This window comes from Mesoplodon bidens (genome assembly GCF_964165515.1).
Source record: "Mesoplodon bidens genome assembly, chromosome: 19".
Taxonomy (NCBI): domain Eukaryota; kingdom Metazoa; phylum Chordata; class Mammalia; order Artiodactyla; family Ziphiidae; genus Mesoplodon; species Mesoplodon bidens.
Window position 1 is genome coordinate 43,810,207 of NC_138179.1, and position 21,501 is coordinate 43,831,707.

Below are 21,501 nucleotides of genomic sequence, written 5' to 3' on the forward strand. Positions count from 1 at the left end.
ACAAGTAGGTGTGACAGCGTTTTTTTCTTTCTTACTGATACATAAATGTTTCTCCTTGGGCTTCCCTGGTGGCGCAGTGGTTTAGAATCCGCCTGCCTATGCAGGTGACACGTGTTCAAGCCCTGGTCCGGGAAGATCCCACATGCCGCGGAGCAACTAAGCCGGCGCACCACAACTACTGAGCCTGCGCTCTAGAGCCCGCAAGCCACAACTACTGAAGCCCACGCACCTAGAGCCTGTGCTCCGCAACAAGAGAAGCCACAGCACTGAGAAGACTGCGCACCGCAATGAAGAGCAGCCCCTGCTCGCTGCAACTAGAGAAAGCCCGCGTGCAGCAACGAAGACCCAAATATAAATTTGGAAGAGCCAAAATAAATTAATTAATTTTTTTTAAAAAATAAGTAAATGTTTCTCCTTAAACTCAGTCAGATTTGATGAAAATACAGTAGTAGTATAGTACGATCTCATTTTGGTGAAAGTTATGTGTACATGCACATGCGGAGAGGTGTGTGTGTGTGTGTGTGTGTCTGTGTGTCTGCACATGTGTACACATAAAGACGTTACATTAACAGTTATTTCTGGCTAATAAAATCTTGAGTTATTCTTCTTTATACTTTCCTGTATTGTTTTTGAGCCTCTTATAATTAATCTATATTATTTGTATAATCAGAGAAAATGATTTTCACTTGAGGGGAAACATTACTTCAGAGTAATAAATATGTTTGTTTTTGAGTATTCCCAAGAAAATTTCTCCTAAACAATTACTACCGTGTTGATGATGGCTTCAGCGATTAAGCAGTCAACACTAAACTGTACCTCCCTGACTGCACCCACATCCAATGACAGCTATTATGTCTATATTCCCTATGCAAGACAACAACAGAGGAAACACCAGAATGTTAGGAATACTTCTGAGGCAAATAAAAGTCAGAACTACAATCCTGACTTTTTAGGTTTCTCTGAAATCATCTGAATTTAACCTGTCCAACAACTCTACATTTGATGCCAAGCACAAAAGTCTCAAGTTAAAAACAAAATCATATCTCTACATGACTACTAGATTTTTTTTTTTTTTAGGTTTTTTTTGGGGCACACTGTACAGCATGCAGGATCTTAGTTCCCCAACCAGGGATCAAATCCGTAACCTGTGCCCCCTGCAGTGGAAGCGCGGAGCCTTAATCACTGGACCACCAGGGAAGTCCCCTGGTTACTACAGATTTAAGTTTAAGAAATTTCCATATCACAAAGACTCAGAAAAGTAAAAAACAACTGTATGCAGTCCTCTTACATCTCATGTTTATCCCCACAACTGTCCAAGCAATAGCTACGTAATGCTTAATCTCTGTCTCAGACAATCTCTCAAGAACTCGAGCATTTAGTGTATCCCAGCACCATCTCCAGGAGCGAGCTGACAATGGTCAGCTGTTACTAAAAAAGCAAAGAGTAAGATATTACAAAGTCCTTAAAGACATAGAGATTCTCTTCTCTGCTGTCTATTGCACCTGATTTTTTCCTTTTATTCTTGTAAATATGGTCACTTAAGCAGCACTGTTGGAATCAGGATAGCAACTATCTTTCAGAAGCCAAACTTCCCAGGTAAGTGCTGTGGCTTCCCTAACAGAACACAGTGTGATCCTCAGCAAATCTCTTTACTCCCTGGACTTCAGTTTCCACCTTTGTGAAAATAAAAAGATCAGACTACATGACACCTAAGATTCCCTCTGACTCTAACAGTCTGTGACCTGACAATTTTTTTTGCTTATGAACAGTGAAAAATGGTATTTTTTATCATTACAAAGGTAACAGCTGCCTGCAACAAATTCAAATAGTAAAGAATGTATAAAGTAGAGGCTGGCAAACTTTTTCTGTAAAGGGCCATACAGTCTGTCACAACTACTCAGCTCTGCTGCTGGAGCTCAAAAGCAGCCAGACAGTGCATAAACCAATGAGTGTGGCTGTGTTCCAATGAAAACAGGCAGCCAGCCACGAGCCATGCTTTGCCTACCTCTGGTACAAAGTATAAAGCAAAAGCCACTGTCCTCACTTTGGCCTCCCCTCCTGGGGTTGCCCCTTTTAGCTCTGGCTTGTGCTCTTTCAAACCGTATTCTCACACAACAATTTGTATATGTGGCTTTAATTTTTTAAGAACAAAGTAGGATCATTCTATACATGTTAGCAATTCCCCTTTGATGGACAATTCAAGTTTCTCATTCTCTGATTTTTCACTCATAAATATTCCTCTTGTGAAATCCTTTTACACTGACCTTTGGGCCCTTGGTCCTGCAATGGTTAGCCGTAGTCAGCTGTGACACGTCTGATCCTGTATCAGTCCCACCAATCATGACAGAGAAAAGCAACACAAGAGACTGAACTTGGGAGGGGGCGGACTCAGGAAATGGGGAAAAGAGAAAAGGTACACAACAGGAAGGGAATAATAGCAGAGGATGAAGAAAGGTCAATACCCAAGCCACAAGTACCTTTTTCAAAAATGTTGCAGCTGTTTCTCTCTTTGTTGCTGTGATCCGCTTCACCCCATCTGGGGACTGAACACGAATTATCTGTGGTAAATGAAACAAGTTGGTTACTGCACAGACTAGGAAGGTCCTGACCTATTACTGAAACTAACCTCTGCAGTCTTTCAGCATCTGGGTCACCGAAACTTAGAACCAAACCTCACCCTTCCCCTTGCCAACACCCAACCCAATGTTTCCAGAAAATGAAGCAGAGGTCTGAGAGACATCAGCACATGGGAGGACATCCTAAGAGGACTGCCCTAATTCTCAACTCTCACCGTTTCACTCAGAAAAATACGACTTCAATTTTTAACCATTATTTATAAAGAATATATCTGAAACACTAACATTTTTCTCTTCTGATTTGCAAAAAAAAAAAAAAATTTTAAATCAGCAGGAAAAAACCCACCATGAATCATGAACAACTGAGTTCTTTAAAAAATATCTCACTTTGTTCCTGGATCCATACACAGACTAGACTAACTTAAAAGGATCACAGGGAATTCCCTGGTGGTCCAGTGGTTAGGACTCCACAGTGAAAGCCAAGGGCACACGGGTTAGATACCTGGTCAGGGAACAAAGATCCCGCAAGCCACGCGGCCAAAACAAACAAACAAACAAAAAACAATTAAAAACATAAAAAGGATCACAGGAAATCTTCTAATTTGTTATTTACTTTCAATAAAAAGAATAAAAGAAAAGAAAAAAGGTGTTTAATACCACGGTAAAACTTGGCAGGGTTTTAAAAAAATATACTTTCATGGCAAGCCTGAAATGGTTGCTAGGCCTGGAAGACAACTGGACGGAGCATCACTTTCTAGACTTCATTTTCATGCTGATCGAAGCCCAGTGAATGTGTGCTATTATGCCCGGGCCAACCATCCAAGGTCCTGCCTCAGTGGGTAGCATGAACCGGCATGCCCTGCCGCCAGCAAGACAGAGGATGTTCCAACCACCTGAGGCATGGGAGAAACAATGAACAGAATGTGCCAGAAAGTACTCATGTTGTAGTTACTCCTCTCAGCAACTACTGCACTGTACATTGTATTCAAAACAACACTATACAGACAAGAAATGTCACAAGCAGTTGTTTTTAAAAAGACTTTCACTGATACAGGACAAAATGCCACAATGGCTTTCGATCTGTCCACCTTTACCAAACAAGTTAAGAATAATCTAGATTTTGCTGAAATAGCTTGACTATGTCTTTCTCATTTTCTAATAACTTTTGCTTAACTGAGAAGCCTTTGTCCCCATATTGTTCTCAGTTTTAAAGATTTTGTTTTGAACAAGCCTTATGAAATCCCAATTGTTAAGAGCATAAAATATTTTCTTTTTGCTTCTCAACAACATCTGTTTTACTTTCTCACTCATCTATGTGCACTCAAATTATTTTGACTTTTGATTTCTAGTATGCTTTACTCTGGATTCAACATCCAGAAAAATGTTTTCTTAATACACAGCCTGGGCATTAGGTAAACTCCCATTTACTTGTTTCTGAAATCTGTCTCCCAACACTGAGGCAGGTTAAGAAGTAAAGGGCTCTGCTTCTCTTTGAGGGATTCTGGGACTGTTGCTTTGACTGTTCACTTAGGACCAAGAGCATGACACTCCACACCTTGAGAAGCTAAAGGTCAGGATTACACGTTTCTGGAGAGTTCTAAAGCTTAAGAACTTATTCTACTTGTTCATTTACAACAGGGCATGGCAGTCCAGGTTTCCAAGCTAAGCTCAGTATTTAACTCCAAGAGACAAAGATAATTCATACTGAGGGAAAGTATGACGTGGCCTTTGACACATGGTATAAAGTAAAATACACAAGAGACAGACCAGGCAACATGGACACATAGCTTCTTGGTAACTAAGTTTCCCTATTTATAAGAAAATGAGCCCAGAATATTTCTTGGGGGAGTCAAAGAATTGGTGAGACAAAAATTAGTTATCCCATAGAAATTTTTAGAAGACCTCTTTCTAAATAAATAAATAAAAACTTTTGAAATAAATTTCAGAAGAATCATCTGTTTTATTCCTCACAATCTGAGAAATCTGACAGGAGATCCATGCTATCAATGAGACCCTAGCCTTATATACACTAGTAGAAAAGTGGCCTTCTCTGAAACAACTCGCGTGTCCATGGTTACTTCAATTTGGTTAAAAATATTACAGTAAAGAGAAAATCTGGAAGCAGATTTGAGTGCTAATTCTTAACCTATTTCTAGAATGAGTCACCAAAGACTAGTAAATCTTATTTTAAAAGGAATCAGTTGCTCGTTTCTCTTGGGGCATTCATGCCCTCTGCTCATCTCCAGGCTGCTAAACACGGAGCAGACGCCAGGGCCCCTGAATGGAGACCTGCATTAGGAGGAGTCACTGGATGAAAGCCTGAAAGTCCAGAGCTGGAGGTTCCTGCAGCCCAGAGAATCCAGAGAGGAGGGTGAATGCCATTCCCGACACCTGGCAAAACTGCAGAGGCTCTCCCATGGCCAAATTCTGAACAGGACTTGCCACCCCATACTGCTTCTGCTTCCTCCAGGAAATTCCAAGTGGTCCTTAACGTTAACCACAAATTTTTCTGTCCAGCTGGTCTGTTGGGTTTTTTCCGGCCACACTGACTTCTGAGAGGAAACTTTCCACAAGTTAAGGGATGGCCAGTTTTTTCTGATTTTCACTTTTTTTTTTTTTTAACTTAAAGCGGGGAAAGGGAGTGTGTCAATCCCTGACTTCGGGTACAAAATGAGATCAACCTTTATAACATCCCTTTACAGACAGGTAGCTGTCAAGGTCTCCTTGCCATCCACCAGGCCACCGTTCCCCTTCTTAGCAGCTTCCTCTCGTGGGAGGGGGGTCCCCGTTTACAGAAAGTGCCCTCCTTTTAAGGAACCCATGACAAGGCACTCACTGGGGCGACGGAAGGAGGCAAGACAGACGGACAGGAGGCGAGGAGGGATCGTAGCCCCGGCCCCGAGGAACTGCAGCCCCTCCAAGCGCGACCCCCGCGACCAGGAATGGAAAGGCCGGCACAACCCACACCCCGCGGACGGCCCGGCCTCCCCCGTCGGCCGGGGACGGGAGGAGCTGAAGAGAGGAGGTCGGGAGTCCGGCCACCCGGCCGGCCCATGAAGAGGAGGGCGGGCCGCTGGGCCTCTCAGCAGGCCGCGCCGGCAAATCTGCTGCCTCATCCCGGTGCCCTCCCGCCCGGCCGCCCCACTCACGATGCTCTCGGCCATGGTGGCCGCTCCCGTATCCGGGCTTGAGCCCCGGGCCGCCGCTGCCTGCCGCCCCACGGGCCTTGCAGCCCCGATCCCCGCCTCAGCCCCAGCCCCGGCCTCCGGCCGCCGCCGCCACCGCCGCTCCAGCTTCACCGCCCGGCCGCCACCGCCGCGACGTCCGGTGCCTCGCCCGACGCGCTCCCCCGGCCGCGCGACCGCGCAACCGGGTTCCGGCCGCGCGATCAGATTCCGGCCTGGCAACCAGGTTCCGGCCCCGCAACCAGGTTCCGGCCCCACCAACGGCCCGCGCCTGCGCAGGGCGGCCCCGCGCCGGGCTCCCCGCGGAGGGGCGCCCCCCGCTGGCCACGCCGTGGAGAGACGCTGCGGAGAAGCCGGGAGGGAAGCACAAGCGCGTGTCTCGCCCAGGACAGCGGTCGGTAGGCTCGGATTGGACATTCCCAGCGCCTCGCTGGTCCCACGGAAATGGAGAAATAGCTTCGGGAAGGTGACATCATACCTTCATGATATGTATTTTTTAAGAAGGCATTTTCCCTGAATCTAACATAAGAGAAACGAATGAATTTCGACCACATTTTAGATAAATGCTTCTTTGCCACGGAGATACAATATCCTAAAATTGCCCCCAGGGCCAGCTTCACGGGCACCCACGTGTGTGGCTCCGAATGGCCTCACACTTGATTCAATGCTCTGCCGTCACCGGCTTGCAATCTTTAATAGTTTTCACCAAGGAGCTCCACATTTTTATTTTGCACTGGGCCCTGCACATTTGGTAGCTGACCTTGCCTATGATTATGAAAAAAAAGTTACGAAAACCTCTAAGAGGCTAAAGTATGTTTTTTAATCCCATGATTCAATTTCAGACTGTGTTTGTCTCCTGTGCTGAAAACAGTTAGGAGGTTGTTACTCTCATTTCCTCTCCCCGCAGGAAGTCTGAGATCAGGGGGACAGCCGGTTTGGTTTCTTCTGAGGCCTCTCTCCTTGGCTTGCAGACAGCTGCCTTCCTCCTGTGTCTTTCCTCTGTACAGGTGCATCCCTGGTGTCTCTCTGAGTCCCATTTTCCTTTTCTTATAAGGTCACTGGAGGATGGCCCACCCTAATGACCTGATTTTAAGTTAATTGTCTCTTTAAAGGCCCTACCTCTAAGTCTCATTCTGAGGTGCTGGGGTTGGGACTTCAATATATAAATCTGGGGGGACACAGTTCGGCCCATAACAGTAGTGGTCACTATGATTTCATCCGAAGGCTACTCTATATCAGAACAAGGCTGAGATGGGGCCTGAGAGGTGATGACCATCTCCCAGAGAGCCTGGCTTTGGAGCCTGATTGCGGTAACTGATGAGGCTGGGTGTGTCCCCTTTGAGGAAGAGACGAGACACAATTTGGCTGCACAAGGCCTGACCTTCCGCCTGCATCACAGCAGCCTGTGTGGTCCTTTTAAAGTGTGAGTCAGGTCGGGATGCACATTACTCAACACCTGTCATCTCCCCATCTCACTTGGAGCAAAATTCGAACAGCCATCCTTCTTCAAAGTTTCCAGGCTTGCTCCCACCTAAGGTACGTTACAGGCCTGAAACGCTCTTCCTGCACACATCAGCCTAGTGTTGAAACAGGACAGGACCCTGGTCTATGCCCCCCATGTCTTCCGCCTACCTTTTGTCTGTGGAAAAACTTTAGCCAAAGAATAAGTTTAATCAGAGAAATGAGAAAATACAGAAACAAAGGAAAATAGTCAAAGGGGACAAAACAATAATAGTTTAAGTCAGTAAGCAAAGTCAAGGACCTTTAGTTCCACCTCAAGGGCTATAGATAGTATTCTGAGCCGTGTCCTGTGAGCTGTTTTTTTTTTTTTTTTTTTGCGGTACACGGTCTCTCACTGTTGTGGCCTCTCCCGTTGCGGAGCACAGGCTCCGGACGCGCAGGCTCAGCGGCCATGGCTCACGGGCCTAGCTGCTCCGCGGCATGTGAGATCTTCCTGGACTGGGGCACGAACCCGTGTCCCCTGCATCGGCAGGCGGACTCTCAACCACTGTGCCACCAGGGAAGCCCATGTGAGCTGTTTTATAGATACTGAAACCCCCACCAGGTGGAAGAAGTTAACTACATGATGTCCAGACTGTAGCCATGACAGAAGCTGCCACAATTCTGAGAATTGGACTCATGGAAATGGGAACCAACTGACCCTGGAACTGAAGATTAACTATACTTAAAACAATCAAGGTGATGCTGGTCAGACCACTGATGACCAATTTCAAGATGACCATCAGAGCTGACTGTGCTGTCTCTGCATGTAGCCCCCTCCCTCCGTCTATAAAAGCTCTTGCCCACTGGTTGTCAGTGGAGGGGAGTCGGCCTTTGGACAGGAGTCTGCCCTTCCCCTTCCCCGGACCCTGCAAGTGCCAGCCTCAGAAATAAAGCAAACTTTCCTTTCCACCAGCCTTGCCTCTTTATTGGCTTTTGAGCAGCGAGCAGCTGGACCCCACATTCAGTTACAGTGTGTGCCAAGTGCACTGCCCTCAGACTGAAGTTGCTGGCAGCACTGGCTGAGCTCCCCTTCGGGGACTGTGCTCACTCCAGATCACGGTCCCTTCCCCAGGCAGCTCGTGCCCAATAACGGCGGATGGCTATCAAGGCGCAGCCCCATGTCTCAATCTGGGACAACTCTGCAGGCCATCTGAGCTGTGGGAATCACCAAGGACTTTGTTGAGATTGCCTGACAGCTCGCCTTCTCCCTCCACCAGCACAATGCCGCTTCCTTCCCGGGTCTGGATCCTGAGACATTCCCCAGTGACCACGGTTGGCCTCGCAGGGACCTTGACCTGAGAAAATCCATGAGGTTCATTCCCTCTTTTCTTTTTTTTTTTTTCTTCTTGGCCATGCCATTCGGCATGTGGGATCGTAGTTCCTTGACTGGGGATTGAACCCGTGCCGCTTGCATTGGAAGTGTGGAGTCTTAACCGCTGGGCCACCAGGGAAGTCCCTCGTTCCCTCTTTTCCTTCGGCTTCTTCTCAGCCCTCTTCTTTTCTTTTTTTAAAATGATATGAAATTCACAGAACATACAGTTAACCATTTTAAAGGGAAAAACTCAGTATCATGTAGTACATTCCCAGTGTTGTACAACCACCTCCTCTATCTAGTCCTAAAGTATTTTCATCACTCCCGGAAGGAAGCCCTATACTCCTTCAGCAGTAGCCACCATTTCCCCCTCCCCCAGCCACTGGCAACCACTAATCTACCTTCTGTCTCTATGGCTTTACCTATTCTGAATATTTTATATAAGTGGAATCGTACTGTATGTGGACTTCTGTGTCTGGCTTCTTTCACTGAGCACCATGTTTTCAAGATTCATCCATGTTGTAGCCTGTGTTAGAACTTCTTTCCATTTTATGGCTGAATAATCCACGGTATGGATGGAGCACATTTTGTTTATCCATTCTTCATTGATGGACACCTGGGTTGTTTCCACCTTTTGGCTGCTGTGAACATGTATATCCATGTATTTGTGTGAGTACCTGTTTTCAATCCTTTTGGGTGTATACCTAGGAACCAAACATTTTCCTACAATGAGGCCTCTCTGATCACCTGATATAAGACAACACCCTCCACCAGCCATTTCCTTTCCTTGCTTCATAACACTCATGACCTTATAAAATAGCATATATTTACTGGTTTCTTTGCTTACTCTGTGACTTCCCCTGTACTCAAATGTAAGCACCTGATGACGGCAGATTGTCAGGTTTCCTCACTGTTGTACTGCAGGGCTCAGAACAGTCCCTGACAGAGAATAAGCCCTGTGTCAGTCATCTGTGCTCACAATAATGCTGTGTTAACGAACTCTCCTCATTCAGTGGCTTAAAACTCAGCTGGCCCTCTGCCGGAGTGTGGGCTGGGCTCCGTGGGGTGGTCGTTCTGGGAGAAGCTAGTGGGGGACCCAAAGCAAGAACACAGACAAATGAAGCAAATAAAAATGAGAAGTGTTCCCTCAGCCGTACTACTCTGGAACTGAACACCAGGAGGAGATTTCAGGGGATGGCATAGGTCAGGGCACACAAGTGCCAGGCGTTTCAGGCCCAGCAAGCAGCCCATGTGGCTGGATTGTAAAATGGTGGCTAAATGGAGGAAAAGAGGCTGGGCTTAAACATCAAACGGAAGAAGCTGAGAAAGGGAGTGGGGAGGATGGTGGAGATGGGACGGGGCACACACATACCCCGGAGGCCACCCTTTTTCCTGCCATGCACACATGTTTGCAGAGGGGCCCCTGGCAGCCTCTGCCCCCACCACGGCCTCCGGCCCCAGCAGCCAACAGCAGCATCGACGCACGTCATAGCCTCACGCACTCCACAAGCAGGACCCAGGAGGTGTGGGAGTGCGTGCCCAAGGTCTTCCAGAGTTGGTGGCTGGTAGGGGTCTGCTCTGAGCCAGTCTTTCCACCACATCCAAGCCAGGGTGAGAGGGCCGACAATGCAGGGTCAGGGAGCCTGGAGCACATCTCTGCCTGCAGAGGTGGCAGCTGCATGGCTGGGGTCCCTTCAAGCACTAGGGCACAATAGTAACCGTGACAAAGTCCTACTCCTGAGAAGCTCAGAGGGTGGGGGATCCCAGCCACCTCAAAACCAGGAAGGGTGTGATCTAGCCAGTGATTAAAAAATAAATAAATAAATAAATAAAGGGGGACTTCCCTGGTGGTCCAGTGGTAAAGAATCCGCCTTACAATGCAGGGGACGCGGGTTCGATCCCTGGTTGGGGAACTAAGATCCCGCATGCTGTGGGGCAACTAAGCCCATGCCACGGCTACTGACTCGTGCACCTCAGCTGGAGAGCCTGCGTGCCACCAACTACAGAGCCCACATGCCCTGGAGCCTGCGGGCCACAACTAAGACCCGATGCAGCCAAAAATAAATAAAATAAATAATAAATAAATCTTTAAAAAAATAAAAAATAAAGGCACTTCAAATATACACATATAGGGACTTCCCTGGTGGCGCAGTAGTTAAGAATCCGCCTGCCAATGCAGGGAACACAAGTTCGATCCCTGGTCCGGGAAGATCCCACATGCTGCAGATCAACTAAGCCTGTGTGCCACAACTACTGAGCCTGTGCTCTAGAGCCTATGAGCCACAACTGCTGAAGCCCGCACGCCTAGAGCCCATGCTCAACAAGAGAAGCCACTGAAATGACAAGCCCGCGCACCACAACGAGCTAAGTAGCCCCTGCTCGCCACAACTAGAGAAAGCCTGCGTGCAACAACGAAGACCCAACACAGCCAAAAATAAAATTAAAATAAATAAAAATTAAAAATATAGGACTTTCCTGGTGGCACAGTGGTTGAGAGTCCTCCTGCCGATGCAGGGGACGCAGGTTCGTGCCCTGGTCCGGGAAGATCCCACATGCCACGGAGCGGCTGGGACCGTGAGCCATGGCCACTGAGCCTGCGCATCCGGAGCCTGTGCTCCGCGACAGGAGAGGCCACAACAGTGAGAGGCCCGCGTACCGCAAAAATAATAATAATAATAATAAATAAATAAAAATAAAAAATATATATACACATATACGTATGTATATATGTATGTATATACATATATATGCATAAAACTTCTTTCTTGCAGTGAATAAATCGGGATAAACTGGCATTTAGCTGTGGGCAGTTCTCCCGGGCTGTTACTGGGAGCCAGGGTCTGATCTTCAGGCTGAGCTGAGGGGCACTGCTGGACCCGCCAGGCTGAGGCCCACACCGGGGCCCTGTGGTGATGACCATGAGGCCTGCCCCCTGACAGCCCCACCCACCTCATGCCTGCACAGAGCGAGGCCAAGAATCTGGGCTCAAGAAGGATCCTTTGCATCTCAACAAGCAGAGGCTGTCTTAAGCCCTAAACTATGACTCCTCACATGATCTGATCGTGACTGCGAAGTCCTGGTGGGGCTCACAGCTCACAGAGCAGCCGGGGCACAGGCAGCAACAGCCCTGGTGTCCCAGCCAGAGAGGCCAGCGGGGGACCAGCACACCTGTCCTGGTGGAGGATGGAGGAGGGGGAAAAGAGCCCCCTGCTGTCCCAGGTAAGCAGTGCCTGGAGGCCTGCCGGGGTTGGAGATGTCCCCGGCTGGGTTCTCCCCACCCTGGCCCACCAGAGCCATGTTGTGTGCTGGGGCCAGCCAGGAGGTGGATGCCCAGGAGGAGCTGCTAAGACTGGGGTGGGGCTTTATTAATCAGGTGCCTTAACCTCCCCTAGCGCCCTGTTCAGACTCTGAAAGGTGACCCGCCCTTGCCCTTGTATTTGACACGGCATGGGGTGCGTCCACACCCCAAGGAAAGCACACACCCAGGGGATGGTGCCCACCAGGGCCATCAGGCCACCCTCACATTTTCCCTGTCCCCCACCCACCTGTGACCTGCCCCGCCTTCTCACCTCCTTGTTGCCCCCTCCTCAAGGCTGCCATCCGCTCAGCCTGGTATGGCCCCTGCACAAGAGATCTGGCAGGCCTCCCCGTGGATCTGGCGGGTCGGGGGGTGGGCTCTGGCTCAGGGTGCAGAAAGGGCTGAAGGCCAATGCCGGCAGCCTGTCCTTTTGCTCTTACTGACTTGTTGAGTTCTGGGGGGGCTGATCAATAGCCCTCCTTTCCTGTGCTCTGATGCGGTCAGACAGGTGGGGAGTGAAGGGCCAGCTTCTTCCTGGTAACCTGGGAGCCCTGCCCAGGCCTGGGGCCTTAGCTTCCTCATTCTTCCCCCACAACCAAACTCACGGGCCTGCTGCCCCTCCCCCTGCAGAGAGGGGGCAGGAGCCCTCCCATACCTGCCTGCCAGTGGAGGGGCTACGGAGGAGGGCATATCTGAAGCGGAGACTGTCCATCAAGGGGCCAAATGGAACTGGCTTTGCAGCTTCTCCCAACCTCATGATCAGTGAGCCAGTCCTCTGTTGGGGAACCAAGAGGAGGGTGGGGGGAACAGAGAGAGGGTGTGGGCCCCCCCAACCATCAGCACCCTGTTAATTTTCTCTGGGGTAAGGCCAGGGCCCCCGAGCTTGGCTGAGTGTCCTGCTGGAGGGTAAGGTGGGGTCCTTGGGAGGCCCTGCACCCCACAGAGCCCCGGTCTCCTGGCCTCTCCTCTCCCTGCCCCCAGAGCCCCTCACCATCCCCTCTGCTGGTTGGCTGAGCAGGACAAGCCTTAAGGCCCCCATGTCCCTGGCTTTCTAGGGTCTTTGAGCACCCCCTTCCACCTTCACCTTCCAGCTTCACCTTCCAGCTTCCTCCTTCCTGCAGGCTCTGACCCTGCTCCCAGCTGAGTGTCACAGGATCTGAGTGAAAAGGGTTGCCCTGGTGAGACCTCCCTCTTCTTCCTCCCTCTGCAGGATGCTGGGGGTCAGGAGCCACCCCTCGCCGGGAGCAGCCCCCTCACTTCAAGTCACCCAGGGCCAGCACTCTGGGAGGACCAGGCCCGGAGGGCAGGCCTTGGGGGGGTCCTGGCCTGCTGCTTCCCCTGGGGAAGCAGCTGCCTCAAGTGCCTGATCTTCCTGTCCAACTTCGTCTTCTCTCTGCTCAGTCTGCTGGCCCTGGCCATCGGGCTCTGGGGCCTGGCTGTCAAGGGGTCTCTGGGGAGTAGTTGGGGGGGCCCCCTGCCCGCAGACCCCATGCTGGGGCTGGTGCTGGGCGGGCTGGCGTTCAGTGCGGTGAGCCTGGCAGGCTGCCTGGGCGCCCTCTGCGAGAACGCCTTTCTGCTGCGCTGCTTCTCTGGGGGCATCCTTGCCTTTCTGGTGCTAGAGGCCGTGGCAGGGGCCCTGGTGGTGGCCTTCTGGGGCCAGTTACAGGATGACCTGGAACACGTCCTACGCATGGCCATCACCCACTACCAAGACGACCCAGACTTGTGCTTCCTCATTGACCAAGTTCAGCTCGGGCTGCAGTGCTGTGGGGTGGCCTCCTACCAGGACTGGCAGCGGAACCTGTGAGTCCTAGAGCCTGCAAGGGCGGAGGGCAGCCCCATGGTGGCCGGCAGGGTCCCTGGGGCTGGAGAGGAGGTGGGCCACACACACACTCACATGCACATACTCACCTATACACAAACTCACCTGTATAGGCTCCTCCACCCGTACACATATGTGCGCACACGCTCATGTGGGCACACTTGCGCATGTACACACTCAGGCCCAGCCAGGGCCACATGCATGCAGGGATGTTAATAGAGAGGCTCAGCCAGTAGAGCTAGAAAGTCACTTTTGGGGGTTGTTGTTTTTTCTCTTTTTTTTTTTTTTGTGGTACGCGGGCCTCTCACTGTTGTGGCCTCTCCCGTTGCGGAGTCCAGGCTCCAGATGCGCAAGCTCAGCGGCCATGGCTCACGGGCCCAGTCGCTCCGCAGCATGTGGGATCTTCCCAGACCAGGGCACGAACCCGTGTCCCCTGCATCGGCAGGCGGACTCTCAATCACTGTGCCACCAGGGAAGCCCGTTTTTTCTCTTTTTCAGTAAGGACATCGTACATCTCAACGTCAATTGAAAATAACTTTTAGTTTAATTCAGGACATCATTTTGGACTATGACTCCACAGTTCTCCCTCCACCGCGTGTGTGTGTGTGTGTTTGTGTGTGTGTACATGTGTGTGTTTAGAGCCATATGGAGACTCTTGAGAACCAGCCATTTGTACCCAGCAGTCCCTGAGACATGCTGGGCCCTTCTTTCTGGGCACCTTAGAAGCACCCATCTGGATTGTTCTCATTAGGTGGCCAAGTGTGACTCTGGGTCGGTGGCAGCCCTTTCTGGGGTTGTGATGCCACCCAGCCTGCCGACCTCCAAGCCCCTGCCTTAGTGAAGCCCATTCTTCAAGGAAATGAGACTGTGCCTGTGAGGAAGGGCGAAGGATGAGCCTGCCGGTCACAGGGCCCTGGATGCCAGTCAAAGGCCAAGGGCACCTGAGGGCTGCCTGAAGTGGGTGACAAGAGCAACACTCTCTCGAGGCCCTGCGAGCTCCTCCCAAGCCTCCCGTCCCTTGTTGCTGCCCAGTGTGGCCCCTCATGCCCCCACGACGACCCGGTGACCACTACAGAAGCCTCTACCAGTCCTCAACCCACCTTCTCCCACTCCAGCTCTGCTGCTCAGACCAACTCAACAGCATCTGTGGAGCGAGGCCATCTTACTTCCAGCCCCCATCAAACCCTTGCCTCCCTTCAACTATCTTACGCAGTGTGTGCCTTCTAACCAAGCATGTACAGAGGGCTACCCAGTGCTGGGATGAATTATAGAGAGCTGGGTATCGTGTGTGTGTCTGTGTGTGCACAAGTGTGTGTGCGTGTGCATGTGTGTGTACATGCCTGCCAGTATGGATTCCTGCTGTGTGCATGTGAGTGTGCATTCATGCCTGTGTGCTTGCATGCATGCACATGTGCATGCCTGCGTGCCTATGTGTGTGTGTGGCCATGGAAGTTTGAAGGCGGGTAGGAGACATTCCACACAGCGCTGGGGTCCAAGACCAGGGGCCCTGCCCTCCAGACTGATGCTCCCATGTGCCTTTGCAGGTACTTTAACTGCAGCTCCCCTGGGGTCCAGGCCTGCAGCCTTCCTGCCTCCTGCTGTATCGACCCCTGGGAAGATGGAGCCTCAGTTAATGACCAGTGTGGCTTCGGGGCCCTGGGCCTGGATGAGGACGCGGCCCAGAGAGTGGTGCACCTGGAGGGCTGCGGACCCCCACTCCTCCAGTGGCTGCGCAGCAACATCTGGGCTGCAGGTGGCTACGCCATCATTGTTGTGGTGGTCCAGGGGGCAGAGCTCCTGCTGGCCACCCAGCTGGTGAGGGCCCTGGCTGTCCACAAGAGGGCAGCAGAGAGTGAGGGCTTGTCCACAGGACCCCCAGACTCAGTGCCCTCCCCTCTGCCAAACTGGTCCCGGGCTGACTGGCAGGTGAGATGAAAGACCAGGGCACCGGGATGGGGTCTGGGGCCGCAGGCCTCCCCTCCCCTCCCAGGGAAGGTGTCAGAATAACCCGCCTTGGTGCTTGTGGACATGCACCTTGGGCCCCCAGGCCTCCTCCACCTGCTGGCCACTGCCTCCCCAGGGTCCCCTTTCCCCCACACTGCCCATTTGCTTGCAAACGCTGCCATGGTCCAAGTGTAAGCTGACCCCAACGACTGCCTGGCCAGCGTCTGCCTCCCACAGAGGGTGCAGGCAAAGCCTGGCTGGCAGGGAGAGTGGGGGGCGAGTGACACTGAATGAAATCCTGCCACCGAGCCCCAACACGGACCCTCACCCCAACCCTCACTTCCGATCTCCACATCTGACCACTTTTGACTCTCACCAATGACCCCCCCCCACTTCCAACACCTCCAAGCCCTGTCTATGAGTCCCCATGTCCTCACCATAGCCTGGGGCCACCTCTCCTCTGGGGCCACCTCCCCCTTTCCTGTCCATTGTGGTGGTTGAGGATGAGGCCCAGGCCTCTCCCTCCAGAGTGCTTTTTTTTGGGGGGGATGGTAAGTTTTATTGAGATGTATCACTCATACAGTAAATTGCACCAACTTAAGTGGGCAGCCTAAGGGTTCTTACTTATCCACACACCTGTGGACCCACTACCAGGTCTAGATCCAGCCCCAGAAGGGTCCTTCATCTCCTCCTCGAGGTCATCCCTGTTGGAACTTTGTCGCCTTTGGTTAGCATGGCTTTTTCTGGCCTTCACATAAATACAATCACAGGGGCCCCCTTCCTGAGTCACTCTCTGGTCACTGCTGTGTGAACAGACCCCCTGACGTCTGTGTGGATAGGCACTTGGGCAGCTTCCTGAAGATGACTGCCACTGGGGGCAGTTTTCCACAGGTTTGTGTGTGGCAGCGTGCCCTGCTTCTCCTGGGTGTGGTGTCAGGAGCGGAATTGCAGGGTTACTGGTAGGCGTCTGTCCAGCTTTAGTGGACAGTAAGGATGGGCTGGCTGGGCCCAATCTCCCTGCACCTGTTTCCTCACCTGTGGGGAGCAGATAGGTGTTCCCTCCCCCTGACCTGAGCTCTGGCCCCCGGAGTACGTGGGGCTGCCTGCCTTGTCCCAGTCCAGCCATCAAGAGCCTGGCTCAGTGCCCAATGTGCTTCCTTCCCTCAGCCTGGCCAGGCCCCTGCCATTCCTGCCACCTGTGCCCACATCTGTCCACTCTTGCTGAAGAGACTCCACCCTTGGGCCCTGCCCCCACTGACAATACATCTCAGACAAGTGGTGCGGGACACGCTAATTTTATTTGAAACAGGACATGGGCCACGTTGGAAAGGACAAGCATCCTGCTGGTGTGACAGATCCAGAGGGGCCTTGCTCTTTCACTGACGCCCGCAGGACTCCCGCCACTCACTCCGCCAGTGCAAGGGCCTCAGCTGGGAAGGGCTAGTGGGGGAAGCTTGTCCTCACCCCCAGACAGGCAGGACAGGGGACACTCCTGGGAGGCCTGCCCTAGCTTTCCAGCCATGGGAGGAGAGGGTCTGTGGAGCAGTGTCTCCAGAAGTTAAGCCAGGCCTGGCCGGCCAGAGAGGGTATCCTGCAGGGAGTTGGTGGGCTCCTGGCAACTAGCTTCTGTGGGCCTGAGGTCGCCGCCTGCGGGGATCTCCAGACACAATCTCTGGACACTCTGGAACCGTCCGGCGTGGGGGCGGCCCTGCTCACAGGAATCCTGAGCAGGGGCCAGAGAGGGCAGCGGCATGGAGGGGCCAAGGGCCGGGGTCCAGTGCTAGATGATGCCGTACTGGGCCAGCTCATGCAGCTCCAGGTGGTTGAAGGCCTCCCATGGGCAGATGACAGTGATGTCTGCAGGACAAGGGGGCCAGTGGGTCCAGGAGGGTCCCATGGCCCCAGGAGCCACCATCCCCTCCGGGCCCTGTTGTCCACACCCCAGTGGTGAGAGTACAAGTCCAGGGTGTAGAGCCCTCCTTTCAGGACATACCACCTTTGGGGTGTGTTGAATGGGCACCCTGCCCAGGAAGAGAGTGGGTGCAGCAGGCCCAGGGAGGGGACCAGAGGAAGGTGGGCCTTGCTGCTGGGGGGGGGGGACAGCAAGAGCTTTGTTCTTTTCCAGCCCCTCCAAGCACTCGGTGGACCCACTGAGTAGGAACAACCCCACTCGGGTGGTGTCTGAAGCTTGAAGTTGGGAAGAAAAAATGAAGGAGTGTTGGGGGTAGTGCCCTAAGTGAGCCTCTGCCTGAGGAAGCAGGGGCAGGGGTGATGGGGCCCCAGGCACACTGGGGGGTGGGCAAGTGGGGGGGACCTGGGTGGACGCTAGTGGCCGTCATACCTGTTCCCAGGCCTTCCATTCCGGGGATGTCGTCACCGAACCTACAAGAACAGAGCGGTCAGGGCCAGGAAGAGCGGAGAGGGTGTGTGCATACACTTGCGTGCAGGTTCCTGGGAATGCGGTGTGTCTAAGTGTGTCCTGGGTGTGTACACGTGGGGCTCTTTAGGTGCAGGGAGACATATCAGTTGGTGGGGCTGTGGCTGAGTGTCTGGGTGGCCGCGGGTGGGTGTGCTTTCCAGACAAGAACAGCTAGAGAGGGTGACAGGAGCCCCTCCGCCCCCCGCCCCCCATGCCAGGGAATGGGGGACCCTGAGACAGGCCGGCTCAGGCCCTCAACACCCGCACCACCTGCTTAAGAGGATGGGACCACCTTCCACCAGGAAAGGGTGGCTGAGGCCCCACCCAGCCCCCCAACTTGAAGTGCAGCCCCACCTCCCTCCTGTGCAGCAGGTGGGCCCTCCACCCCCCTCATGGCCAGCACTCCCACAGCTCTGCTTACCCTTGGACGCCTTTCTTTGGGGGCTTGCTCTTGAACTGCCTGGTTTGCCGCTGCTTAAATTTGGGGGGCCCTTTCCTGGGAGTGACGGGCCCCCCAATCACCCTGGTGGCCGACCGGATCTCGGCCTTGGGCAGCTCCAGGTTCATGGCCAGGCTGGCAGAGACCCCACGGTGACCTTCGGCTTCTGGACTCCCTCACGCTGTGGGCCCTCCTGCTTCGGACCCACCTCTCAGGTCTCAACCCACCAGAGCAGAGGAAAACCTGAAACGTGAGACCCACCGGTCCCCAGTATGACCCTAACAGCAGCCCCCTGTCCCAGGGAGCCCCAGGCAGGGGGTGAGAGTGCTCGGTGGCCCCCCGGTGTGCCCCTCCTCACTGCCTCCCCCTTCTCCTGCATTCCCCATCCCAATCCCTGGGGTGGGACACTTGGCCTCGTTCATGGTGGCATGTTAGGCACCTAGCGGTGCCAATAACGCTAACCCGAGAAATGGGAGGGCAGGGTGCCCGGGCAGGGGAGGGGCCTGTGTCACAATGAAACGCCCAGGCGAGCTGTGTAGCCCTGGCCCCAGCAGCGTCTTCCCTCTGCTGGTAAATACCCTACCTCTCCCATCCCGCCCCCCACCCCACCCCAGCCACTCCCTGGGCACCGGCATCACCTGCTGGTGTCCTTGAACCCACTGCACAGGGTGACCTCCCCTCCTCCTCTCCCCCGGAGTCCCCCCCTGGATGCCCTAAGCCCGGGTGACCTAGGCCAGGGGCAGCTCACCTTCCTCTAAGCCTATTAGCACCAGAGGGAGACCCTAATTCCTCAGGGTCCACTATAAGCCCAGAAAGTTCTGGGGCTACGTACATGATGCAGAGGGGAGCCGCTGCCCTGGCACTGGATGCCTCAGGCACCCCATCTTGGGTCCCGTTTCTTGCCCCCCTCCCCACTTGTGGGTGGCAATGCCTGAGTCCAGCCTGGGGCCACCGCCAGCTGCTTGCTAGAGTATTAGGGCTGAGATCAACCGGGAGGCGAGAACAGGTAGTTCTACCAGCGAGGAAGGCCTGGTTGTAGGTGCCGGGGCACCTGGGATTGGGTGGAGCCCACTGTGGACCTTCCTTCCCTAAGGTTCGGTCTCTGTGCCGGGACCAGCAGCAGCCTGAGAGGAACCAGGGGACAGGAGCTGGATATACATGGGGTCCAAGTTGGACAGCAGCAGGTCTGGTGGCCCCAGCTGCTCAAACCCCACGACACCCACTCCTCACAGCCTAGGTAGTATAGGCCCAGCTGGACCCCTTCTCTAGTCCCAGGCCACTGGCCTGGTGTGGGCAGCTCTGAGCCCTGATAGAGAGCCAACTATCAGATGCTGTCCCCATGGAAACCGCTGCCCAAGTTGCCCTGGCCCTAGCCTGGCCTGTGGCTGGTGCCCACTCAGGTTAGCTGTGTGTGGCCTGAGGCTCCGAGACCATTGGTAGCCTGGGGGGCAGCCTGCACCACTATTTCGCACGAGGCACAGAGGAGGTGATGGGCTGGGTGTCCTCTATGAACAGGCAGTAGGTGGCCTCCCCCAGACCCAGACCTCAGGATGGTGGTGAAAATCCCACCCACTCCCCACCCTCTGGGCAGATACCCACTAACGCCCTTGGGTAAGTGGCCACCAGGAAAAGCAACCTGGGAAGGTCATTACTCACCAAGTACCGGGGCAGGTCTCAGGGGACCATGGGTGTGAGTGGCAGGCCTCCCTTAGGCAGGGTGCTGGCTGGGCATTTATCCTGCAGCTGGGTAATCTGATTAGGACTGTGTCTTGACACCACACTAATGAGATTGTGGGGTGGGTAGCAGCATCAAGGATTCCCCGAGATGGGGGAAGGGGCTCAGGTGCGGTCAAGGGCCTGAAGGAAGGATGAGCTGGAGACAGGGTAAAGGCAGGAGCGGGAGGTGTGACCATGAACAGCCAGACTCTCCTGAAGCTGCTCATTTTTGAAGTAAGGATGAGACGGCACTGGCTGCTGTCTTAGGCCTCCCCACCTTTACTGTCCTGACTGCTGAGGAACCCGCCTTTGTGGCCCCCAAAGCCCTGTATAGCCTGTCCCGATCCACTTCTTTGGCCTCACCTCTCATCCCTTCCTCTTGCTCTCTGTGCTCCAAGGAGCCTCTTCCACCCCAGGGCCTTTGCACCTGCTGCTCACGCCATGTGGTACATTTTCTATTGTACGTCTCTCCCCTTCCCCTAGTTCCCTCCTCCTGGGACTTCAAAGATCTGCCCCAGTATCATATACACATAGAAAATCTTTCACAAATATGTGTTTTTGAGAAAAATACAGTAAACCTCTTCCTACATCTCTGAGGTAAACCACCTCCCTGTTGTAGACCCTTTCGGGGTCCCCAAGCCCACTAGGCTCTGCTGTGCTTTTGTCTCTAGAGAAATCTTTCTCTTCCTGGGCCATTTTCAAATCTGTAGGACAGGGCTGGAGTAGATGCCTCTGACATAAAGTGTAACAAACATGTATTGTCATAATCATGTTTCTCTGAACCAACCAAAACTGCTTCTGGATGACATCACTAGCTGGCCAAGACAGCCCGCACTACCGGGTGTATCCCCAGGCATTAGCATGGCTGCACGTTTTGTGGCTGTGTGGTTTCATTCTCTTGTCCACAGATCTGTCTCTGTGGGAAACTCTGGCTTTACATTGAAGGCCCCTACCTGGGAAGGCCTGCTTATCAGCTCAAATTCTTTGTGAAGCCTTATAACAACCCAAGCTTTTCCCTTAAATGAGAGAAGATAAAACAGGCATAGGGGCTTCCCTGGTGGCGCAGTGGTTGAGAGTCTGCCTGCCGATGCAGGGGATGCGGGTCCGTGCCCCGGTCCGGGAAGATCCCACATGCTGCGGAGTGGCTAGGCCCGTGAGCCATGGCCGCTGAGCCTGCGCGTCCGGAGCCTGTGCTCTGCAACGGGAGAGGCCACAACAGTGAGAGGCCCGCGTACCGCAAAAAAAAAAAACAGGCATAAATTCATTTAACCCTGTCCGTCCAGGCCA

General features: G+C 53.2%; 3 protein-coding genes across 3 annotated transcripts in view; 1 reads left to right on the forward strand and 2 right to left on the reverse strand.

Moving 5' to 3' along the window:
• Positions 1-5,964, reverse strand: part of NPLOC4 (NPL4 homolog, ubiquitin recognition factor) — a 56,389-nt gene extending 50,425 nt beyond the window's left edge. Inside the window, exons 1-2 of the mRNA XM_081218130.1 lie at positions 5,726-5,964; positions 2,478-2,558 (exon numbers count right to left, since the gene is read on the reverse strand). Coding sequence (XP_081074256.1) covers positions 2,478-2,558; positions 5,726-5,740 — 96 coding nt within the window. The 5' untranslated portion in view covers positions 5,741-5,964. The remainder of the gene's footprint in view (positions 1-2,477; positions 2,559-5,725) is intronic.
• Positions 5,965-11,756: 5,792 nt separating this feature from the next.
• On the forward strand, positions 11,757-15,631 carry TSPAN10 (tetraspanin 10; the record flags this gene model as incomplete). Its single annotated transcript, XM_081218913.1, has 3 exons — positions 11,757-11,795; positions 13,085-13,677; positions 15,241-15,631. Exons 1-3 carry the CDS (start codon positions 11,760-11,762, stop codon positions 15,629-15,631), a joined length of 1,020 nt encoding a protein of 339 aa, XP_081075039.1. The 5' UTR covers positions 11,757-11,759.
• Positions 15,632-16,931: 1,300 nt separating this feature from the next.
• Positions 16,932-21,501, reverse strand: PDE6G (phosphodiesterase 6G). The gene is made up of 4 exons (XM_081220145.1): positions 20,155-21,501; positions 18,481-18,741; positions 17,982-18,022; positions 16,932-17,497 (listed from the first exon to the last, which is right to left on the reverse strand). The coding sequence occupies exons 2-4, from the start codon at positions 18,624-18,626 to the stop codon at positions 17,421-17,423; spliced, it is 264 nt and encodes an 87-aa protein (XP_081076271.1). The 5' UTR covers positions 18,627-18,741; positions 20,155-21,501; the 3' UTR covers positions 16,932-17,420.

Excerpts from the sequence above, each read along its gene's own strand:
- PDE6G (XM_081220145.1), bottom strand. The coding sequence starts at position 18,626 with ATGAACCTGGAGCTGCCCAAGGCCGAGATCCGGTCGGCCACCAGGGTG. Across the intron at positions 18,023-18,480 it reads CCAAAGAAAGGCGTCCAAGG|GTTCGGTGACGACATCCCCG; the intron begins GTAAGCAGAGCT and ends CTGTTCTTGTAG. Across the intron at positions 17,498-17,981 it reads AATGGAAGGCCTGGGAACAG|ACATCACTGTCATCTGCCCA; the intron begins GTATGACGGCCA and ends CTTGTCCTGCAG.